The sequence below is a fragment of the Eptatretus burgeri genome, chromosome 15 (assembly GCF_056783735.1).
Source record: "Eptatretus burgeri isolate ZD-2024b chromosome 15, Ebu_testis_v1, whole genome shotgun sequence".
In the NCBI taxonomy this organism is placed as follows: Eukaryota; Metazoa; Chordata; class Myxini; order Myxiniformes; family Myxinidae; genus Eptatretus; species Eptatretus burgeri.
Genome location: NC_140975.1, coordinates 14,671,561 through 14,691,935, shown reverse-complemented (window position 1 = coordinate 14,691,935; position 20,375 = coordinate 14,671,561). Strand labels below are relative to the sequence as shown.

Genomic DNA, 20,375 nt, shown 5'->3' with positions numbered 1-20,375 from the left:
TTATCTATATGTTATCGAAACGTTCTGTGTACATTACTAATACGTTATGAATACGCCCAAAACTGTAAAAAAAACATCAATAGTTCAGCGTACGCCAGCGTTTTACATACATTTTGATACGTTGCCATATGCTGGTTAAAACGTCAAGGTGTGACAGCGGCTTTAGACCCCCTAAGACCCGTTGGACCCCTAACACCGTTTAAAAACCTTAAGATGCAATACCTCAAAGACTCCTTCGACCCCTAAGACCCGTCGGATCCCTAACACTGTTTAAAAACCTTAAGACCCCTATGACCATAGACCTTGAAGACCCTCTAGACCTTTAAAACCCTTAAAATTCTTTAAGACCCTTTCGACCCTTTAACCCCAAAGACCCTTTGGACCCTTTAAACCCAAAGACCCTTCAAAACCAAAAACCCTTTCGACCCTTTATTACCCTAGGACCCTTTAAACCCCTTAGACCCTTGAGACCCCAAAGATCCTCTCACACCTTAAAGACCCCTGACACACTTTAGACCCTTGAAAACCCTGTAAGACTCATTAGACACTTTATAACCCTTAAGACTCTTTCAGAACCCAAAGACCATCTAGATCCCAAAGACCATTTATACCCTTTATAACCCAAAGACCCTCTAAGAACCTTTAGACCCTTAAACCCTAAAGACCCCCTAGGCCCATAAAGACCCCCTAAGACCATTAATAACCCAAAGACCCTTAAAACCCCCAAGACCCTGAAGACTCTTTAGAGCCCCAAGACCCCTAAGACCCTTAAGACTCTTTAGACCCCTAAGACTCCCATGACCCCCAAGACTGTTAAGACCCCCAATACCCTTAAAGTCCCCAAAGACCCTTTTAGACCTAGAAAACCCTTATGACCCCCAAGACCCTTATGACCCTCAAGACTGCAATACCCTGAAGAGCCCCACATGACTTAGGAAAAGTCCCATGTGGCAAAGAATAAACTGTTTCCATGACAACAATTTTACCCCATCATAACATTTTTTTGGTGATTATATGATTGCCAAAGCTCAGGAATTTTTCAAGATATCAGACTGAAACTTACACAGCTTATTTGTACACATGTGTAGTATATGTGTATAAAATATGGTCAAAATTAATCAAAGGTCATGGTCAATGCCATTCAACACATGTAAAACACATATTAGGTGACAATTAGGAAATGTATTGACCAAATTTATGATGCACAACATTCCATCATGGAAAACACTTTATAGGTCAAAATTTCAAATATGATTCCATGCTGTATTTATATATTTAAAATGAATCTCGTTTGGTATAATGCACTTCTTATGGTAGAATGCTGAGCTTTGCCAGCGTGTGGAGCTTTTGAAAAGCAGTGCTGGAAATGGGAAATAGCCGAATGCACAAACGCACAGATAGACACACACTCCGCATTATCTGTACTAATAAATGTCAGTGTGCATGTGTGCGTGTGTGTGTTTTCGGTGTGCATGGAAGCCTGGTGTTGGCTTAGTGGTTAGGGTGGAGGCTTGGGATCCTCGGGTCCTGAGTTCAAGCCCCGTTGGCCGCTGAATTAATACACACCAGGAGGTTGACTCAGCCTGTCATCCTTCCGAGGTCAGCAAAATGAGCACCAGTGTACTGGTAAGGGGGACACTGCATCAGCGGCATAGCCGCGTCCCAACCAATGATGCAACCAGCAGGAGAGAGAGAGAGAAAGAGAAAGAGAAAGAGAAAGAGACAGAGACAGAGAAAGAGAGAGAGAGAGAGAGAGAGAGAGAGAGAGAGAGAGAGAGAGAGAGAGAGAGAGAGAGAGAGAGAGAGAGAGAGAGAGAGAGAGAGAGAGAGAGAGAGAGAGAGAGAGAGAGAGAGAGAGAGAACGAGAACGAGAGAACGAGAACGAGTCAGCGTGTCAGTCTCCTCCATAACTCCAAAAACTTGAAACCCAACAGCCTGAAACTTTGCATGCATACTTAGGGAAGTCCAAGGTAATGCGTGAACAAAAATTGGATGTTGGGGTTAATATAAACACCCCTTTGGAAGATAATTTAGGGGGTGCTCATCAAAAAAACCAAAAGAAGCCTTCCGAATATGGTGGCGCACCATCTTGCTCAGAACTCTGTCAGCTTGCTGGAGTCTTAAGCCACCATTTTGTTTGGCCTGCTCAACAATGACTTGACTTGGAATAGACCGCAACGATTTGTTTTCGATAATTTTTTTTCACTTTCCTCACGTAAATCATCGATTACATTGCCTGATCATCATACCTACGGATCGCTGGATATATTGCAATGCTTATAAACGACCAGAGACGCCAGTGTTTATGGCTTTATTTAATTTTGCACATGTCATAATCTCTAGAATCTCTTAATTCCAGCCGATTTCCAAAATTTAAATTACTTTTTTGACTTCAGCAGTAGTTGCCACTGCTAAAAAAAACAAGTGTTCATTTGTCCAATTCGGACGTTGCTTGGGCATCTCCTGGTGCATTGCGTTTACATCACTGATCGCTAATCGCTTGCCAAGCCAGCAATTCCTTATCAACCATTTTGTCGGAGTGCTTGCTTGAGTGCTCAAGCCACTTGGCAAGCACTCTTCAAACTTCGATGGTGATACCGTGGCAGTGAGGACATCTCTGGAGTGAGGAAGGCAAAATAAATTGGATGATTACAATAAGTAAAAAATGTTTTCAGGTGTTATACAAAGGAATAAATCATCATATCATGGCAGGATAGCTGAGAGGTACACACAATCGCTCTAAGCTGTCTATCCTAGCTTTGAATCCTGACCCAGCTATAAATTCTCATCCCGGTGTTCCTCAAGCAGTGTGATTCCTCAATGTGTGTGCTGTCTCTCAGATGGATATTAAACGAGATGTCACATTTGCCAGAATCCCACGTCCGTGTTCTCTCTCTCTCTCTCTCTCTCTCTCTCTCTCTCTCTCTCTCTCTCTCTCTCTCTCTCTCTCTCTCTCTCTCTCTCTCTCTGTCTCTCTCTCTGTCTCTGTCTCTGTCTCTGTCTCTGTCTCTGTCTCTGTCTCTGTCTCTGTCTCTGTCTCTCTCTCTCTGTCTCTCTCTCTCTCTGCACAGCTGTTGCTCGCTTGGCACGTGCGTGCAATCGCGAAGACCTGTTGCTCAGTTCCTGGCGGTACGCGCGGAGCCTGTGTTGCTTTCTCCTTTCCCTCTTCTCATCGTCTAAATGTTTTAGTTTTCGTTTTCTCTTGACCTCCTCTCTCCTTGTTTTCTCTTTTCCATTGAGAGAGAGAGAGAAAGAGAGCGCGCACGGTAGGTGGAGTTCGTGTTTCTCAGAACCCCTCCCGGTTTTGAGGCCTGGTTTCCATCCGACGTGTTTTGTTAGTTTTTGCCATCGCTTTGGCTCCTTTAAACGATTCTTGGACCGCGTCCATATTATTATCATTAGTATTATTATTATTTTCCTCCATTCGCCAGCGTCGCTTGTGTATTGGTTTTTATTATTATTATTATTATTATTATTATTATTATTATTATTATTATTATTTTTTTAATACCCCGAGGCATTGAGTGTTATTACGCCTAAATCATGGCGACCGTTGAGCTGTTAGAGTCTTTAAGTCGGAAAAATGGGTTTTCGTGTACGCCACCACCCGAAATCTCAGTTGAAAAAGTTGTTTTGTGTGTTGGAAAATTAATCGGCATGCATTGTGTAATAGCTGCATTGAGAATGAATCAGCGTGTTGTTATCTTCGTCGCAAAAGAGGAAATGGTGGCGCAGCTTGTGGAGTCAGGACTGACTGTGGAGCCGGATATATTCCTCTTCATATCACCCCTCGATGTTCCATCGATGAAGGTACTCCTGTCAAATATTCCTCCCTTCATAAAAAACGAGCAGGTGAAGGCTGCTTTAGAACAGTATGGCACTGTTGTTTCAAAAATAACTTTCATTCCTGTTCGCTTTAAGGACCACAGTACAAAACATATTCTTTCCTTTCGACGTCAACTATTTATTATTCCATAGCCAAACATTCGTGAGCTTGACGTGATGTTAAAAATTGAACATGAAAAGTTTACTTACCGCAACTTTGCCACATCTCAGACTTTAGTGTGTTACAAATGTGGACAGTATGGTCACATGAAAAATGAATGCCCAAGGGGCATTGAAAAAGAATCAAGTAAAGTTGAAAATGTAAATGAACCTGAGGTCACTGGGGTGTCTACTGAGGCAGGGGAAAACTCTGAAAATCAAACGAATGGAAAAAATGAGTCTGGTTGGGTGACACGAGGAAAAACGGAGGCACCAAAGTGCAGTTTTAGTCGAACCTTCTTCATACGCGGAAGCGGTCGCTGTGAAGAGGGTTTCACTCAATCGGAAAGAGAGTAACCAAAATCCTTCAGATGTTTATGCCTGCCCTCTCACATGTGATGATGAGGAGACTATGGAGCAAAACAAACCATCAGTAGATGTCCCAGGTGGAGACGAAACTTGTTCTGGACATACAGTAGGTAGTCATACACTGAAGCAGGATGTTCATGCGGAGATTGTGTCTAACACCGAAGAACCAACTGTTGAAACCATAGTCGTGCCTAATACCTCAGAACCAGCAGTTCAGACTACAGTAGAGCCTAATAACTCAGAGCCATCTGTCCAAACTATAGTTGTGTCTAACACCACAGAACAATCTCACCAAACTGTAATTGCACCGAGTACCATAGAACTGCCTGTCACATCTACAGCCACACCCATTACCTCAGTGACTTTGAAGCAGACACCTGAAAAGTTAGAAGGAAATCTGCTTCCTGAGGATTCCTTTTTCATGAAACCATTTCCAATGTCTGCTATATCTGTAAAGAAAAAGGATGCTGAATTTGAACACGAGTCGTGTGATTCCGATGATACTTGTTCAATATCAGATTCTTCTGAGTTGGATGGTGCAGCTGGAGATTCACAAGACCACAAGGGCTTAAATGCCCCTGCTCCTGCGAAGGTGATCAAGTTCCTCCACAACACCTTTCGGAAAAAAATTAAACTAACTGATTTCTTTCCGGAACTCGATAAATTTATGCTTACCGCATCCCTTATTACTAAAAATCCGGCAGCTTATGGCGCCAATGAATCCCACGTCCACAGATTGAGGAAATATGTAACTCTGGCAAGGAAAGAACTTCAGTAACCAGTACCCACCTATAAAATACTAAAATGGTTCTGTCTCTTGCTTGTTTAAACATAAATGGGGGCCGCGCCCCTATACGTAAAACACATGTTCAACTGTTACTTGATCAAAAGCATATTGATGTAGCTCTTCTTCAGGATGTGCGTTGTGGACCGACTTGTTCTGCAGAGTGGCAAACCACAATAAGGGGTTCTTGGTTTTTCAGTTCCTTTGATTGCTGCAGTGCAGGAGTTGCTTTCTGGTTTCGATCAAGTCTTTCATCGGACCAAATTGTTTTTCACGAATTCATGCAAGGTCATTTGGCTTTTGTCGTTTTTTCTTATGGAGGCTATAAAATCACACTATTAAATGCTTATGTCCCAAGTAATCCTGCAAAAAGAAACGAATATTTTTCCATTCTTGATGATTGTTTATCCCAGATTGATTTTAGTGGTCTCGTGTGCCTCGCTGGTGATTTTAATTGTACCTTGGAGCCAGCTCTGGACCGTAATGGCTCAGAACCTCACCCTGAGAGTGCAAAAGAGTTTGCGACCGTTTTAGCAAAGTATAATTTGGTTGATGGTTGGAGATTGCAGCACCCCAAAGTTAAACAATATTCGTGGTGTCAAGCTTCCAATAACAGGGTATCGTTCGCTCGCTTAGATAGATTTTATGTTAATAATGATTTTCGGAACTTCATATTGTCTACGGCAATTTCTCCCTCTGGCATTTCGGATCACCACCTAGATTCTTTAAAATTAACTTTTCCCTATCTTCAATGTAGGAGTGCCTATTGGGCTCTAAATGTTAGTCTTTTGGAAGACATTGTTTTTTGCAATGCTTTTAGGATCTTTTGGACTTCTCTTTACGGAAGGAAAAATACTTTTCATAGCAAGCTACAATGGTGGGATATTGTAAAAATCCACATCAAAATCTTTTGTCAGCAGTATAAACTTCATCACTCTCGGGATAGTCTTTCAAGGATAACGATTCTAGAAAAAGAGGTTTTAGAATTGCAAAGAAATCCTCTTGAGTTGAACAGAAATCAAGGATTACGTAAAGAATTTATAACTAAAAAAGAACTTCTTCACAGTCTTGTCAATGAAAGGGCTAAAGGGGCTTTAGTGCGGCTTAAGATTAAAAATTTGAGTCTTTTTGACACTTCATCAAAGTTTTTCTTCTCTTTGGAGAGGAAAACTAAAGCTCAACAACAACTATTATCTGTACAATCACCTGAAGGAGAGATAGTAAGTGAACCTAAGATGATTAAAAGAATTGTAGTCGATTATTTTTCTTCTTTATTCTGTGCAAAAAAGATTGATTTGAATGTTGCAAAAGCCTTTATTGAACCTTTACCCAAGTTGTCTGAGTCACAGCGAGCCTCTTTGGAGAGGTCCATCACGCTGGAGGGGTTGGGTCTTGCTCTTTCCAGTATGGCGTCCAGGAAAGCTCCTGGTCTGGATGGAATCCCCTGTGAATTCTACAAAACCTTTTGGGACATTATCGGACCCGAACTTTTGGAAGTACTCAAGGAAAGTTTTCAAGTTGGGGAGCTCCCCCTAAGTTTCCGGCGAGCCGTTGTTTCCTTGTTACCAAAGAAGGGAGAAACCCAGTTACTCAGAAACTGGCGTCCTGTCTCCTTACTGAACACCGACTACAAGATTTTTTCAAAGGTCCTTGCCTCTCGCTTAAAATTGGTAGTCCAATCTTTGGTGCATCCTGATCAAACCTGTTGTGTGCCTGGACGATCAATATATGACAATCTTGGCGCTGTTCGTGACATTGCTGATGTGTGATCTTCTGTATAAAAGTACTGGCTTAATCTTTGTTGATCAAGAGCATGCCTTTGATAGTATAGATCATAGTGATCTATTTGCTATCCTAAAGGGTTTTGGTTTTGGTCGTATTTTTGTATCATATATTCACTTGTTGTATCACAATATTTCTAGTTTATTCAAAATAAATAATGAGTTGATTCCTCCCTTTACTGTTACCAGAGGAATAAGGCAAGGGTGTCCCTTATCCGGATTCCTTTATGTTCTTTCCATTGAACCCCTTTTAGTTAAATTGCGTGAGAAACTTGTGGGATTCTCTGTCGCTCCGGACATACCTGCTATAAAAGTTGTTGCTTATGCAGATTATATCTGCACTACAATTCAATGTCAAGAAGATGTATCTGAACTACTTAAAACTATGAATAATTTTACCCTTGCTTGCTCAGCCAGAGTAAACTGGACAAAGAGTTATGCCTCCTTTTTTGGATTAGCAATGCATTTTTCCTTCCCAACACTACCTGGCAATTTATCCTGGAAGAATAATAGTGTTTACCATTTGGGTGTACACCTTGGTGATGCTCAAAGTATTCAGAAAAACTGGGATGGACTAACAAAGTCTACTCCAGACTTCAGAGATGGAGGGGCCTTCTGTGCAAATTATCATATCATGGAAGAGTTTTAGTTATTAACAATTTGGTCTCTTCCATCTTGTGGCACAGGTTTATTGTCTTGCAGCCACCTGCATGGCTAATTAAAAATATTCAAAAACACAATCGATTTTTTCTGGGGTGGTATGCACTGGCTTCGACCAGGTGTGCTCAGCCTTTCTCGGAATGAGGGGGGTCAAGGGCTTGTTGACATCACCAGCAGGATCATGACTTTCCGCATTCTTTTTGTGAAAAAGTTGCTTTATAACCACATGCCTTGGGAGAGTTTGACCCTTTGTTTGCTAAAGCAAGCGGGCCGGCTAGGATATGGCCGTGAGCTTTTTTGCTCGACCTCCTGAAGATCGACGTGTCACCACTTCCTCTGTATATGCAGAGTGTGATCAATGCTTGGCAAGCTTTATCACTGCAACGTGAGGTCACTTCCTTTACTGCCTCGATGTTCTTAAATGAACCAGTTTTCTACAATCCCTGTTTTACAGGAATCCCATCTTCTAGGGCTTTTGTGCAACATTTTGTGGGGTCCAATATACTTCTTGTGCACAATCTGCTGGATTTTTCAAAAGAAAGATGGAAATCTGGTCATGAAATCTCCACCATTACTGGGTTGAAATCAATTCGGATAATTGGTCAGCTTTTTTCTGCTATCTTAAAGGCATTAATGAGTTTTGGAGTGGGTTTCAGGAGTCTTTTTGATATTGTGGATTTTCCCAATCAATATGCCTTCCCTGTTTTGCTTTTGGACTGGGATGGCAAATCTGTACCTTTAAATTCCATTGAGAAGGGGAACCTGTATTCCTTTTGTATTCAGTATATTTTTGCTGATTCAGTTAAAAGTCGTTTCGGGATTCAATGGAAAGAACATTTGCCAACTTCGACCCCTCTTGTCCCTGCATGGAGAGGTTTATATACCCCTCCAATTTCTAAACGTTCGGGCGACCTGCAATGGAGATTAGTGCATTGCATCCTTCCTTATAATATCTTATTGCACAAGTTTTCCAATGAGATCCCGGAATTGTGCCCATTTTGTGAAAACAATGAAACGCTTTGTCATGCATATGTAGATTGCATAAGACTTGTCCCTCTTTTTCAGTTTTTGCATGATGTTATTTTAAAGATGGGTCTTTCTTTTTCCTTGGTGAAATTTATTTATGGTTTCCCTATTTCCTCTAGTTTCAAATCTGAGACTGGTTTGGCCAGGTTTTTGGTTGCTGAAGCAAAAATGGAAATTTATAAGACGAGGAAAAAGAAGGTGGAATCTGCAGATGCTTGTTCTTGTGTTTTATTAACCTTTAGAACTTTAGTTGTGTCTCGCATCCAGCTTGATTTCTTTTTCTGTTGCAAGTATGGGAGAATGCAGGATTTTGTTGACAAATGGTGTGTAAAAAATGTTCTTTGCTCTGTTGTAAATGAATCACTTGAGTTTCCTTTCTGATTTAAAATGTATGAATCAACCTAAAATGTTTTTTAATAATTGGTTGTTCATCTGTTTTGGTAAAATATTTTTTTCTACCTTTATAAATACCCTCTTGTTTGTTAAAATATATTTTGTTTGCTTGCTGTGAAAAACAGTTAAGTGTTGTGCTGACGCCTTTGTCTCATTGGTGAGACACCTTTTTATACTTTTTTAATAAAAGAATATAAAAACTCAAAACTCTCTCTCTCCCCCACCCCTCTTGCGCTCTCTTGCGCTCTCTCTCTCTCTCTCTCTCTCTCTCTCTCTCTCTCTCTCTCTCTCTCTCTCTCTCTCTCTCTCTCTCTCTCTCTCTCTCTCTCTCTCTCTCTCTCTCTCTCTCTATCTATATCTATTCCACCCCTCCCCCTCTCTCTCCCACCCTCTCTCTCCCACCCTCTCTCTCTCTCACTCCTCTTCCCCCCTCTCTCTCTCTCTGACCCTTCTGCTCCCCCCTTTCCTCCCCCTGCTCCCCCAGCCCACCCTCTCTGTTAAGGGGATTGTTAATGACTAACAGATTATTTGTTTAAAAAAAATTTAAAACAGCTTCCCCATCATATAGCATGTATTCATTAGATTTGGAGTGAGCTGACCATAGGGGTGCAAAGGTTGCTGGATGTGGAGGATGCAGGCAGGCCTTTGCCACGTAGATAGGGTGTGCTTTAAATGCTCCTTCCAAGTTTTATATAGAACCCGGCGGTTTAAAATAAAATGTTGCTGTTTGGGTGTGTTTTATCACCATTCCCTTCCCCTCACACTATCCTCTTCCAATACCTCCTCCACCACTACACAACTCTCCATTCAAGGAGAGGAAGGAGTGTCAAAGAAGGTGCGAATTGGACAAATGAAAGGTTTTTCTTTTTATCAGTGGGAACTGCTGCACGGATCAATTCCCAAATTTGTTGCAGGTGAACACATTCCAGAACTTATCGTATGTGTGGAAATTAAATAAAGGCACAAACACTGGTGCAGCTTTTTTGACGATTAAAGGACATTTTCCTTCGTTCCCTTCCACTTCCCTCATGCTTACCTCCTCCCAAAGCCGCTCCACCCACCATGGACGTCTCTGGGTGGTATCCATGCGTTGTTTCATACGACCCGTCTGAACGTGCTGTTTTAATGTACCCAATTTCGTTCAATCCTGTACTAATGCCGGCATAAGTGGGCCATTCCTCCCTTCCCCCCTGCTTTTCCTCAAGTCCCCCTATCAAACGCATGTCCAGAACACGTCCTTCCCCTCCCCACTACCTCCCTCTCTCCACCCATCCTCATTGCTCCCTCTCCCCTCGATTTTTAACAAAGGTTTACGAGAACATTACCAGGAAAGTCACGCCCATCATCGGTGGGGTGCAAGGTGTCAGGTTATGTTGGCCTGATATGGATTTGTTCTCGGAACCGGGAGGACCATGGCTCCCAGTAGGTGATGCAGCTACTTGGCCTATGTTACTAATCTGGAGGATTGTTAACCGAAAAACCTTCAAATTGGTGACTAATTAAACCAAATTCATTAAAATTATCATCTTCTCAAAGACATTTCAAAATCATTTTCCCAGAAAAGGTATTATTACACAGGTGCGTGCAAAGTGCTCAGAATGCAGCACAGTGAGTGCAGACCCCGGAACGTTTAGGGGTCTCGGACCCCACGCCACGTGCTCGCAACAACCCCCCCCCCCGCCCCCCCAACACTTCTCAATAGCCATCGACGCCAATTACCGGCCCTGGTTACAAGTCTTGTATGAATAAATAATAGACGCAAGAAAGCGCGTAAATAATGCATTTACAGTTTGAACATCAAGTCGAAAACATTTACCGTACACGGTGACGTCATATACACACCTGTGTCGGCGGTTGCGTTCGCCGAGGACAGTAAAAGGTAGAGATCGATGAACAGAAGGAGCCAGCGGAACGATGTGTCCATGTTTAAAACGTTGTCCATCCGTGTGTACATCGCGACGCTGATAGTGTGTGGACTTCGGTAACTGTCGAACCGCTGGATGTGTCGATGAAACACCAAAAAAGGGCATTTGAGGTGTTTCCTCGTACAACCTCCAATTCACACCTCCCTTCGTCTCGTGACGTGTGTGTGTGTGTGTGTGTGTGTGTGTGTGTGTGTGTGTGTGTGTGTGTGTGTGTGTGTGTGTGTGTGTGTGTGTGTGTGTGTGTGTGTGTGTGTGTGTGTGTGTGTGTGTGTGTGTTGAGGGGGAGGGTGGAAAACGACACTCAGGTTGGAGTTTTCGGGAATCTCCGTGACGTCATTTCGGTGAAGTCTTCCCTCGCTCGGTGAAGACGCTCCGCCGAGACTCTTGCAGTTTGTTGTGTTTTTTAATCCGTTTACAATTCGTTCGTGAACTCTTGTAAATGCACACGGTGTTAACCCACCTCCATCATGTGTGCCCCGATCTCGATTGATCTCTGCCATAATGCTCCACCATAATGAAACACCCCCTGCCCTTTGGCACGAGGAGGCGTTTAGTTTTATCACCTCGGCTGCTTCTGATGATACTTTAAAAGGTAATTCCATGCAGGTGTAAAAAGCTGGGCAGGGTCGAATCAGACAAAAGCACACACTTGTTTGGTGGAATGTCAGCAGGGGGTGTTGCATTATGGAGCACGGCGTTGGAGTCGATAATGGGTTCTCGAACCGCTTGTTTTTCTGGGATGTCATGGTTGCATCATGGAAACGATGCGAAGCCGGTTGTTCTGTCTGCACGCATTAACGATATTAAAGATCAAATATTTTCAATAGCAAGAGATGCTTAAGAGTGTTAACGTGACCGAATGGACACAGACCCTGCTCGTGGAAGAATTGTGCTCAGTGATTGGGGAAAAAAATGTAAGTTTCCAATATCGACTCCACCTAGGGTCTAAGCAAGGTCTCCCTAGACATTCAATGGTGTGCTAACAATGTTTTAAGCAAATATTCCTGATTAACTGGGTAGGGATGAGGAGGTGGCGGTTTCTTTGTGGTGTGTAACCTTGCCCACTGCCCCCCTCCCCCATCCACCCTTTCATGGTTACAAAAATTGGTCATAAAGAAATCAGGTGCCAAACCAGAAATTATTCCCTAGATCTTGGCTTGGGCTTGTTCATATTCCAATCTGAACCCCAGCTCCAAGATCAAATCCCCTATATCATGGAACAAAGATTACTAGTCTCAGTAAAACTAGTGATGGGTCTGCATCGGTGGAAAAGACTATATTGTTGTATATTTCCTCCACGCCGGCGTGCGAGCGACCGCTTTTAGCTAATCACAGCCACGTGCCCACCGGACGTGGCAAACCTCGTCCCAACTTTCGGATCAACGCCGAAATCCAGCTACGGGTGTGTTTTTAATCACACCGTAAATGAGCCAACGATTCTGTCCGCACGCGACAGGGTCCGATCGCCGAATTGTCGATTTACCTAAGTATGCGCGCAGACAGAAATGCCGGGGATTTACACCTCGACGGGACCTGCTTGGAAACGAGCCGCTTAAGCAGCTCGCTCCGTTTGCGATTTGCCGAGCGGTGTATATCGCCAATCCCCGCCGGATCCTATTACTTTATCGGCTATTTAAAAGCCAGCTAATATCCTGAACGCAATACGGCAGCTCAATTGAGGGAAAGGACGCAACGAACAGGTGAACATTCACACAATGACATTTATTTGTAACATGTATGTATGCAATCATGCAGTCAGTAAAGCAATGCAGGTGAGGGACAAAACACGAGCAAGACAAAGAACTACAACTGTTCTATTATTTCTGTACACAGTCACTTAACATTTCACTACTTCACGGACAAGGCGCCACAGCTTTCATGCAAAAAAACCCCAGGAAAGGGAGGGGCAGAACTGGACCCGTAGGCCTTTAATATCCACGGAGCTGTGGAGACCGCAAAAGCTCCGAGAGGCCGTGCTGGTTACCTGTCACCCTCATGGTGACTCGCTGGGCCCTGGTTCGGCGACCCTCGGTCGCTCTGCCAGCACTCCGCGAGACTCCACCCGCTCCTGACTTCACTCTCGATTACTCTGGCGCCTCCATCGAGAGAGAGAGAGAGGAGAGAGAGGAGAGAGAGGAGAGAGAGGAGAGAGAGGAGAGAGAGGAGAGAGAGGAGAGAGAGGAGAGAGAGGAGAGAGAGGAGAGAGAGAGAGAGAGAGAGAGAGAGAGAGAGAGAGAGACAGAGAGAGAGAGAGAGAGAGAGAGAGAGAGAGAGGCTGGGAGAGAGGAGAGAGAGAGGAGAGAGAGAGGAGAGAGAGAGGAGAGAGAGAGGAGAGAGAGAGGAGAGAGAGAGGAGAGAGAGAGGAGAGAGAGAGGAGAGAGAGAGAGAGAGAGAGAGAGAGAGAGAGGAGAGAGAGAGAGAGAGAGAGAGAGAGAGAGAGAGAGAGAGAGAGAGAGAGAGAGAGAGAAAGAGAGAGAGAGAGAGAGAGAGAGAGAGAGAGAGAGAGAGAGAGAGAGAGAGAGAGAGAGAGAGAGAGAGAGAGAGAGAGAGGACCCTCTCACTCCTTACTGCTTCCTCCGATTTCAGACTCAACTCCTGACGACCCTCTCCTCAACTCCACACACACGGCGTTTTCACGCGCCCGTTTTATAGCCACGGAGCCTCGCCCTCCCTTCCCGGCGTGCAGGAGAAAATTCCAGCAGAGCTCGGCTGGGCTCAGTTGTTGTGTTCCAACCTTCACTTCTGTTTACCAGTTCTGAGGGGCCCGCCCCAACCGTCAATCCTGTTTACCCGTTCTGAGGGATCCACCCAACCATCAATCCTGTTTACCTGTTCTGAGGGATCCACCCCAACTGTCAATCCTGTTTACCCCTTCTGAGGGATCCACCCAACCATCAATCCTGTTTACCTGTTCTGAGGGATCCACCCCAACCGTCAATCCTGTTTACCCGTTCTGAGGGATCCACCCAACCATCAATCCTGTTTACCTGTTCTGAGGGATCCACCCCAACCGTCAATCCTGTTTACCGGTTCTGAGGGATCCACCCAACCATCAATCCTGTTTACCCGTTCTGAGGGATCCACCCCAACCATCAATCCTGTTTACCCGTTCTGAGGGATCCGCCCCAACCATCAATCCTGTTTACCCGTTCTGAGGGATCCACCCCAACCGTCAATCCTGTTTACCCGTTCTGAGGGATCCACCCCAACCGTCAATCCTGTTTACCTGTTCTGAGGGATCCGCCCCAACCATCAATCCTGTTTACCTGTTCTGAGGGATCCGCCCCAACCATCAATCCTGTTTACCCGTTCTGAGGGATCCACCCCAACCGTCAATCCTGTTTACCTGTTCTGAGGGATCCACCCCAACCATCAATCCTGTTTACCCGTTCTGAGGGATCCACCCCAACCATCAATCCTGTTTACCTGTTCTGAGGGATCCACCCCAACCATCAATCCTGTTTACCCGTTCTGAGGGATCCACCCCAACCATCAATCCTGTTTACCTGTTCTGAGGGATCCACCCCAACCATCAATCCTGTTTACCTGTTCTGAGGGATCCACCCCAACCATCAATCCTGTTTACCTGTTCTGAGGGATCCACCTCAACCGTCAATCCTGTTTACCCGTTCTGAGGGATCCACCCCAACCATCAATCCTGTTTACCCGTTCTGAGGGATCCACCCCAACCATCAATCCTGTTTACCTGTTTTGAGGGATCCACCCCAACCGTCAATCCTGTTTACCCATTCTGAGGGATCCACCCCAACCATCAATCCTGTTTACCCGTTCTGAGGGATCCACCCCAACCATCAATCCTGTTTACCCGTTCTGAGGGATCCACCCCAACCATCAATCCTGTTTACCCGTTCTGAGGGATCCACCCCAACCATCAATCCTGTTTACCTGTTCTGAGGGATCCACCCCAACCATCAATCCTGTTTACCCGTTCTGAGGGATCCACCCCAACCATCAATCCTGTTTACCTGTTCTGAGGGATCCACCCCAACCATCAATCCTGTTTACCCGTTCTGAGGGATCCACCCCAACCATCAATCCTGTTTACCCGTTCTGAGGGATCCGCCCCAACCATCAATCCTGTTTACCCGTTCTGAGGGATATCGGGGCGGGAGTTGTTGTTCTCCTTTTTGTTCGACAATTTGCCATTGTTCGTGGAGATGTTGGCGGTTGTCGAGAAGTTGTTTAGGAGATGATGTTGTCATGGTTAGTGCTGTGGTGGGGATGGCGTGGTTGTTGAGAGGCGGTTGTGGTTGGCGCTGTGGTGGGGATGGCGTGATTGTTGAGAGGTGGTTGTGGTTGTTCAGATGTGGTTGTTCCAAAATGAAGACAGCAAAAGAATAATGGCTGACTCAAAGATCACAGCCCGGTTACACGAATAAAGCCCTTTAGACATCGGTGGGGAAATCTAATCTGAACACACACTTATCGACATAACTGATCTCTGGGACGCCTGAATGGTGTTCTGTGAATTTCCACAACCGTAACAATATTTTCCCAAACAAGAGTTGAGAAAGTGGAAGTTTGCCACGGTGGGAAACGAGGTGAGGATGATGTTTCAGGAGAAACCCTTTGGTGAGGGAGGAGATTACAAAGGAAGGTAGAGAAGAGGTAAACATATGTCAGATGTCAAGGGGAGGAGATGAGATATCAAGCGTCCTTAGGAGGGACAAACAAGGGAGGGTGGGGTAATTGAACATAAGAAGTCGAAGACCGACATCTAGGGTGGGGGTGAAACAACAAGGGTCAGAATATGGGAAAACGAAGAATAAACAAATGAAGATGGGTATGTATGAATGAATTAAATGAGAGAAAGAGTGGGACGTTGTAAAATGAGAGTTAAATGAATGAAAAACATCCGTTAATCAAGTTAGGTGCTAAAGTGCCGAGTTTGAAAATATATTTTAGTTCCTGGTATTAACGGGTGGCGGTGGTGGCTTCATGCAATAACATAGCACAGAGGAGCTGAGAAGATTGAAGTGATGAGCTACTGGTTTGGAAACTGTGCTGTTTGTTCTTACATCCAATAGGTGTCCATGATCACCCAGTCTATCACAAGTCTTCACCAACAATAATAGTCTTTATTATTTCACATTACAAGGACTACGAGTCTTGTAGTCCTTGCGTGAAAATAACAAGACTTAAGGCCCGGTCACACCTTGACGTTTTAGCCAACATATGCCGATTTTTGAATTTTTTTTCTAAAACGCTGGCACACGTTGAATACGTTATGGGTAAGTTTTGATAACATTGAGAGCACGCTGGCATACGTCGTAGTACGTTGCCATACGCCGAGTACGTCGTAAAATTTTGAACATGTTCAAAATTTCTTGACGTACTCTACTTACTACGACTTATGATAGCGTATTTAGCGTTCTACTCGCGCATACCAAACTTACCCATACCGTATTCGACGTGCCCCAACGTTTTAGACACACTTTTTGTTACGTCGGCATATGCTGGCAAGATCGCCAAGGTGTGACCGCGATTTTGACACTTCCATTTCTACGGGAGTTATGATTTGAATCGTTGTGCGTCAGCCTTTTAATAGGCTACGTCACGACATCGTCGGCGATGCGTGCAACGCGCTATGCCTGAGTTAGACTATCGTTGGGCATCGGTTGTGTAGGCCGACAACAGGTTCAGCATTCGTTGGTATAAGTTATCTATAACACAACGAAACGTTCTGTGTAGTTACCAATGCGTTATACATAAGACCAAGTCGCTATGAATACGTCCGAATCTTTAAAAAAAAACATCAAAAGTTCAACGTAAGCCAGCGTTTTACATACATTTTAACACGTTGCCATCGCTGGCTAAAACGTCAAGGTGTGACCGGGCCTTTAGATTGAATTGATGTGATGTAGATGTAGCGCAGGCATGATGGGCCAAATGGCCACCTCCGGCCTCCGAGTTCCTTGTGTTTGTACTGTATACACATGGAGAAATTCCAATGGCTCACATTACATTTTGAACCACTCCAAAGTAATCCTTTTGTTATAAGTTTAGATAAAGCAGTGTTCATAGGTGAGTGAGTCAGTGAATCAGTCCGTAAAACTTTAGTCATTATCGCTTGAACCAAAGACATGATGTCCATGAAACTTGGCCACAAACTTCATATCTGATTCCTAAAGGAGGTGTATCGACCACATCAAAATCTGCGCTCATTAAGGGGGTTGATGGGGTGGTGTTTGACCCCCCCCAAAATAGGTATTTGCTCGCTTCCCCAAAACTACACACAATTTTGATTATTTGGTTATGTTATGTTTTATGATTAGAGGTTATGTTTTCACCCCTGTCTGTGTTTGTCTGTGAGCACGATATCTCAAAAAGTGATGGATGGATTCGGACGAAACTTGATGGACAGGTTGGGTGTGTGACAAGGACGAAGGGCTTAGATTTTGCTGAAAATCGAGGTTTGGATACTATCATTTTTTAAAAGATCTTCACTATTGAGAGATAGGGCCATGAACGATATCTGGCAAGATATTGTTGCGGTCTTCGCGCCCGCCGGCGTGCGAACGGCCACGTAACTCGAATCGCGGCACGTCGCCCACCGGACGGACAATCCAGTCGTGACCCTCTCGGACTAACGCCGGGAACCAGTCACGGGTGGACCTTTCGGTCTCACCGCGATCGAGCCAATCAGCCCCCGCGTGGGATAGGGTTGCTCGCCAAATTCGAACTACCTAAGTACCCACGCGGAGGGTAGACCGGGCGATCGCACCTCGCCGCAGGTCGACTTCGGACACGGGCCACTTAAGCGACCCGTTCCGTACTATCAGAATAACCGAGCGGTGTTATCGTCGACCTCGACGGTTCGATTAATTATCGGGCGTATTCAGCCCACTACCAACCCTTTACGTGAAGCAAGATGAGGGTTCAATGGGGGAAAAGACGAAGCGAAGCGGGAGAACAGTTCAACAATAAAGCACATTTATTCTCGGCACACGGGAAGCACACAAATACAATTCCACCAAATGCACACAAAAAAGAAAACACAATTCCATTTACACAAAAAGCAAACATAAAAGTGAAAACACAATGCAGAGCTAATACCGACTACCGAGCACACGGCAACACTTATACAATTCTACTTCACAGACGGCGCCGACAACACATACCCAAAACCAAGGAAAAGAAATCCCCCAAGAATGGGGCAGGCCTGAGGCCGAGACCGGGTCGGGCCTACCCGTCTGGTGATGAGACGCGGAGCGGCGATGGCCCGCAACCCGCGGGCCTCGTGGACAGTGCCTGGCAGGGGGTGGGAACGGGGCCCCCTTGGTCGCACTATCTCAGCGCGGGGGGAAACAGGAGGGGGTTGCTGATGCTCGGGGTATAGAGGATCTTTATTATGTGCGACGAGCGTCTCCACCTCGGCCAGGTCGCGCTGTCGGCCTCCCTCGGGTGCAGCTTCCTGCACGACGCGAGCACCCCTCGTCTGGTGTCGCCGCCTTTCCACAGCTCCGTCCCCTCCGTTCCGACTCCAACGCACACGACGAGCAGCTCCACCGCCCGCGAAGTCTTGACCCTTTGCTTCCGACTCTCCTCTTCTTGACTCTCCGACCCCGTTCTGCTGACTCTCTCGTTCCGTTCTTGTTTGCGACTCTCCGACCGACTCTTCTTGACTCTCCGACCCCGTTCTGCTGACTCTCCCCCTGACTGACGAACACCGTCCTTTTATCCCCCCCGTAACTTCGCCTTTGACCCCCTCCCTTTGACCTTTCACCTCGCTCCCCATTGGCCCGAGAAAAAGTGGGCGTGAAGGCTTTTTGATCCACAAATTTGCATATATCATCGTTCTGGAGGCGGGGCCAAATCGCCCCTCGCTCACCGATTGGACGGCAAAAAGTGGGCGTGTGTCGTTTTTGATCCGTTTTTGAAGCAGAAAATCCGTGATTTTGTACACGCTGTTCAACGTGCGCCCTACACGAGTCCAGCATCGGTGCCCATGAGTGGCGCGAGATGACGGTGATGCGATGGTGGCGAGTTGTGACGGTAAAGGTCGTGGCGGTTGTGGTGAAGCGGTGGTTGTGGTCGGTGGTTGATGTTGTGGTTGTGATCATGGCGGTTGGTCCAAAATAAAGATAGTAAAAGAAAAACGGCTATCCTGAAGAGTCGCAGCTCGCATAAATGACATGTATTCCCACTAGACAACGGGTTTGGGCCTAACTACACATGCACTTACCGAGATACCTCACCTAAGGGACCTGAATGGTGGTTTGCGAATCTGGTAACCACAACACTACCCCCTTCCCTTTTTACAGACTCGTCCCGAGTCGTCAAATTTTCGTGTGCCATCATGTGTAGTTTTCCCCTAGTACATTTTACCTACGGATCCCTGAGTGCGACATTGATGGTATTCGTGTCCCCAAAATAAATAACCTGAGGGCTGCGTAACTACCTAAACAAACTCACTCACACGGACGACTTAAATAAAATTGCCGGCGCTAGACAGACATGCCGGGGGCGCACTCATATGTACAGTACATCTTAACCTTAACTTACAAATTTTACACTAAACCATGGCCCAGGATCATTGAACTCTGCAAAAGAAAAGCAGTTAGCAGGGAGCCAGGCTGCCCACATGCAGTCTCTGGCTCAAACAATGCAGGTGACAGGGAACGTGGCTGGCTGCTCACACGCAGTCCAAGGCCTTCCCTTTTGAACTGAACTCAGTGAACCACAACGGTGCATGGGCTGCACAAACGTAGTCTCCGTGCCAGCTCAAGTGGCACACGCAATGAGCACAACGAATGGATGGGTGAACACAAACACGGTGCACGGGCCGCCACTGCAGGCCCGTGTTGTAGCTGCCAACAGGGCAGTTCTCGCAGCTTGCAAACTGTTGCTTTCTGATCCTGGCGCACATGGAAATGAACAGGGGGGGGCAAAGCAAAAATTGAACGGGGCTGGTGAACGTGGGCAGTGGGCATGGCATGGCAAAGGTGAGCAGGCAAACACAGCCCGCAGAAGAAGGCCGCTGCAGGCAAACACAGCCGGCAGATGAACTGGCCGGCACAGGCCTTGGAGTAAAACAGCCAGCAGATGAACTGGCCGGCACAGGCCTTGCAGAAAAACAGCCAGCCGGCAGACGATCCAGCCGGCACAGGCCTTGCAGCTAAGCAGCTGCAGATGAAGCTGGCCAGCCTTTGCCGTTCAGTGAAGGTTGGTGGAGGGAGTGCGGTGGTGCTGGCCACTTGGAAGGCGGGCTCGGACCTACCTACCTGTCTCCCTCCCACCTATCGCCTTTGCCTGTCACTGTACATACCCACTCCCTTAATTTGTGAAAAACCAATTTAGCCCCAACTTATTTTTTTTTTGTTTTTATTTTTACTTCCCCACTATAAATCGTCCCCTAACCCCCTTTATCGTCCTTGTTCGGCTAACCTATCCTGTCACCTAGCCTACTCCCAACCCCTACGTTCCCTTCCC

The 20,375-nt window shown here is 45.7% G+C and overlaps 1 protein-coding gene across 5 annotated transcripts in view; it reads right to left on the bottom strand.

The window, feature by feature from the left end:
• The window catches only part of LOC147011588 (uncharacterized), a 59,505-nt gene extending 48,352 nt beyond the window's left edge, over positions 1 to 11,153 (bottom strand). For 2 of the 5 annotated variants that reach the window (XM_085858305.1, XM_085858304.1), the window contains exon 1: positions 10,840 to 11,145. In XM_085858305.1, coding sequence (XP_085714431.1) covers positions 10,840 to 10,951 — 112 coding nt within the window. In that variant the 5' untranslated portion in view covers positions 10,952 to 11,145. Of the gene's footprint in view, positions 1 to 10,839 lie in introns of all 5 variants that reach the window. The other 3 variants (XM_085858303.1, XM_085858302.1, XM_085858307.1) reach the window with 3 other exon arrangements.
• Positions 11,154 to 20,375: the final 9,222 nt, after the last annotated feature.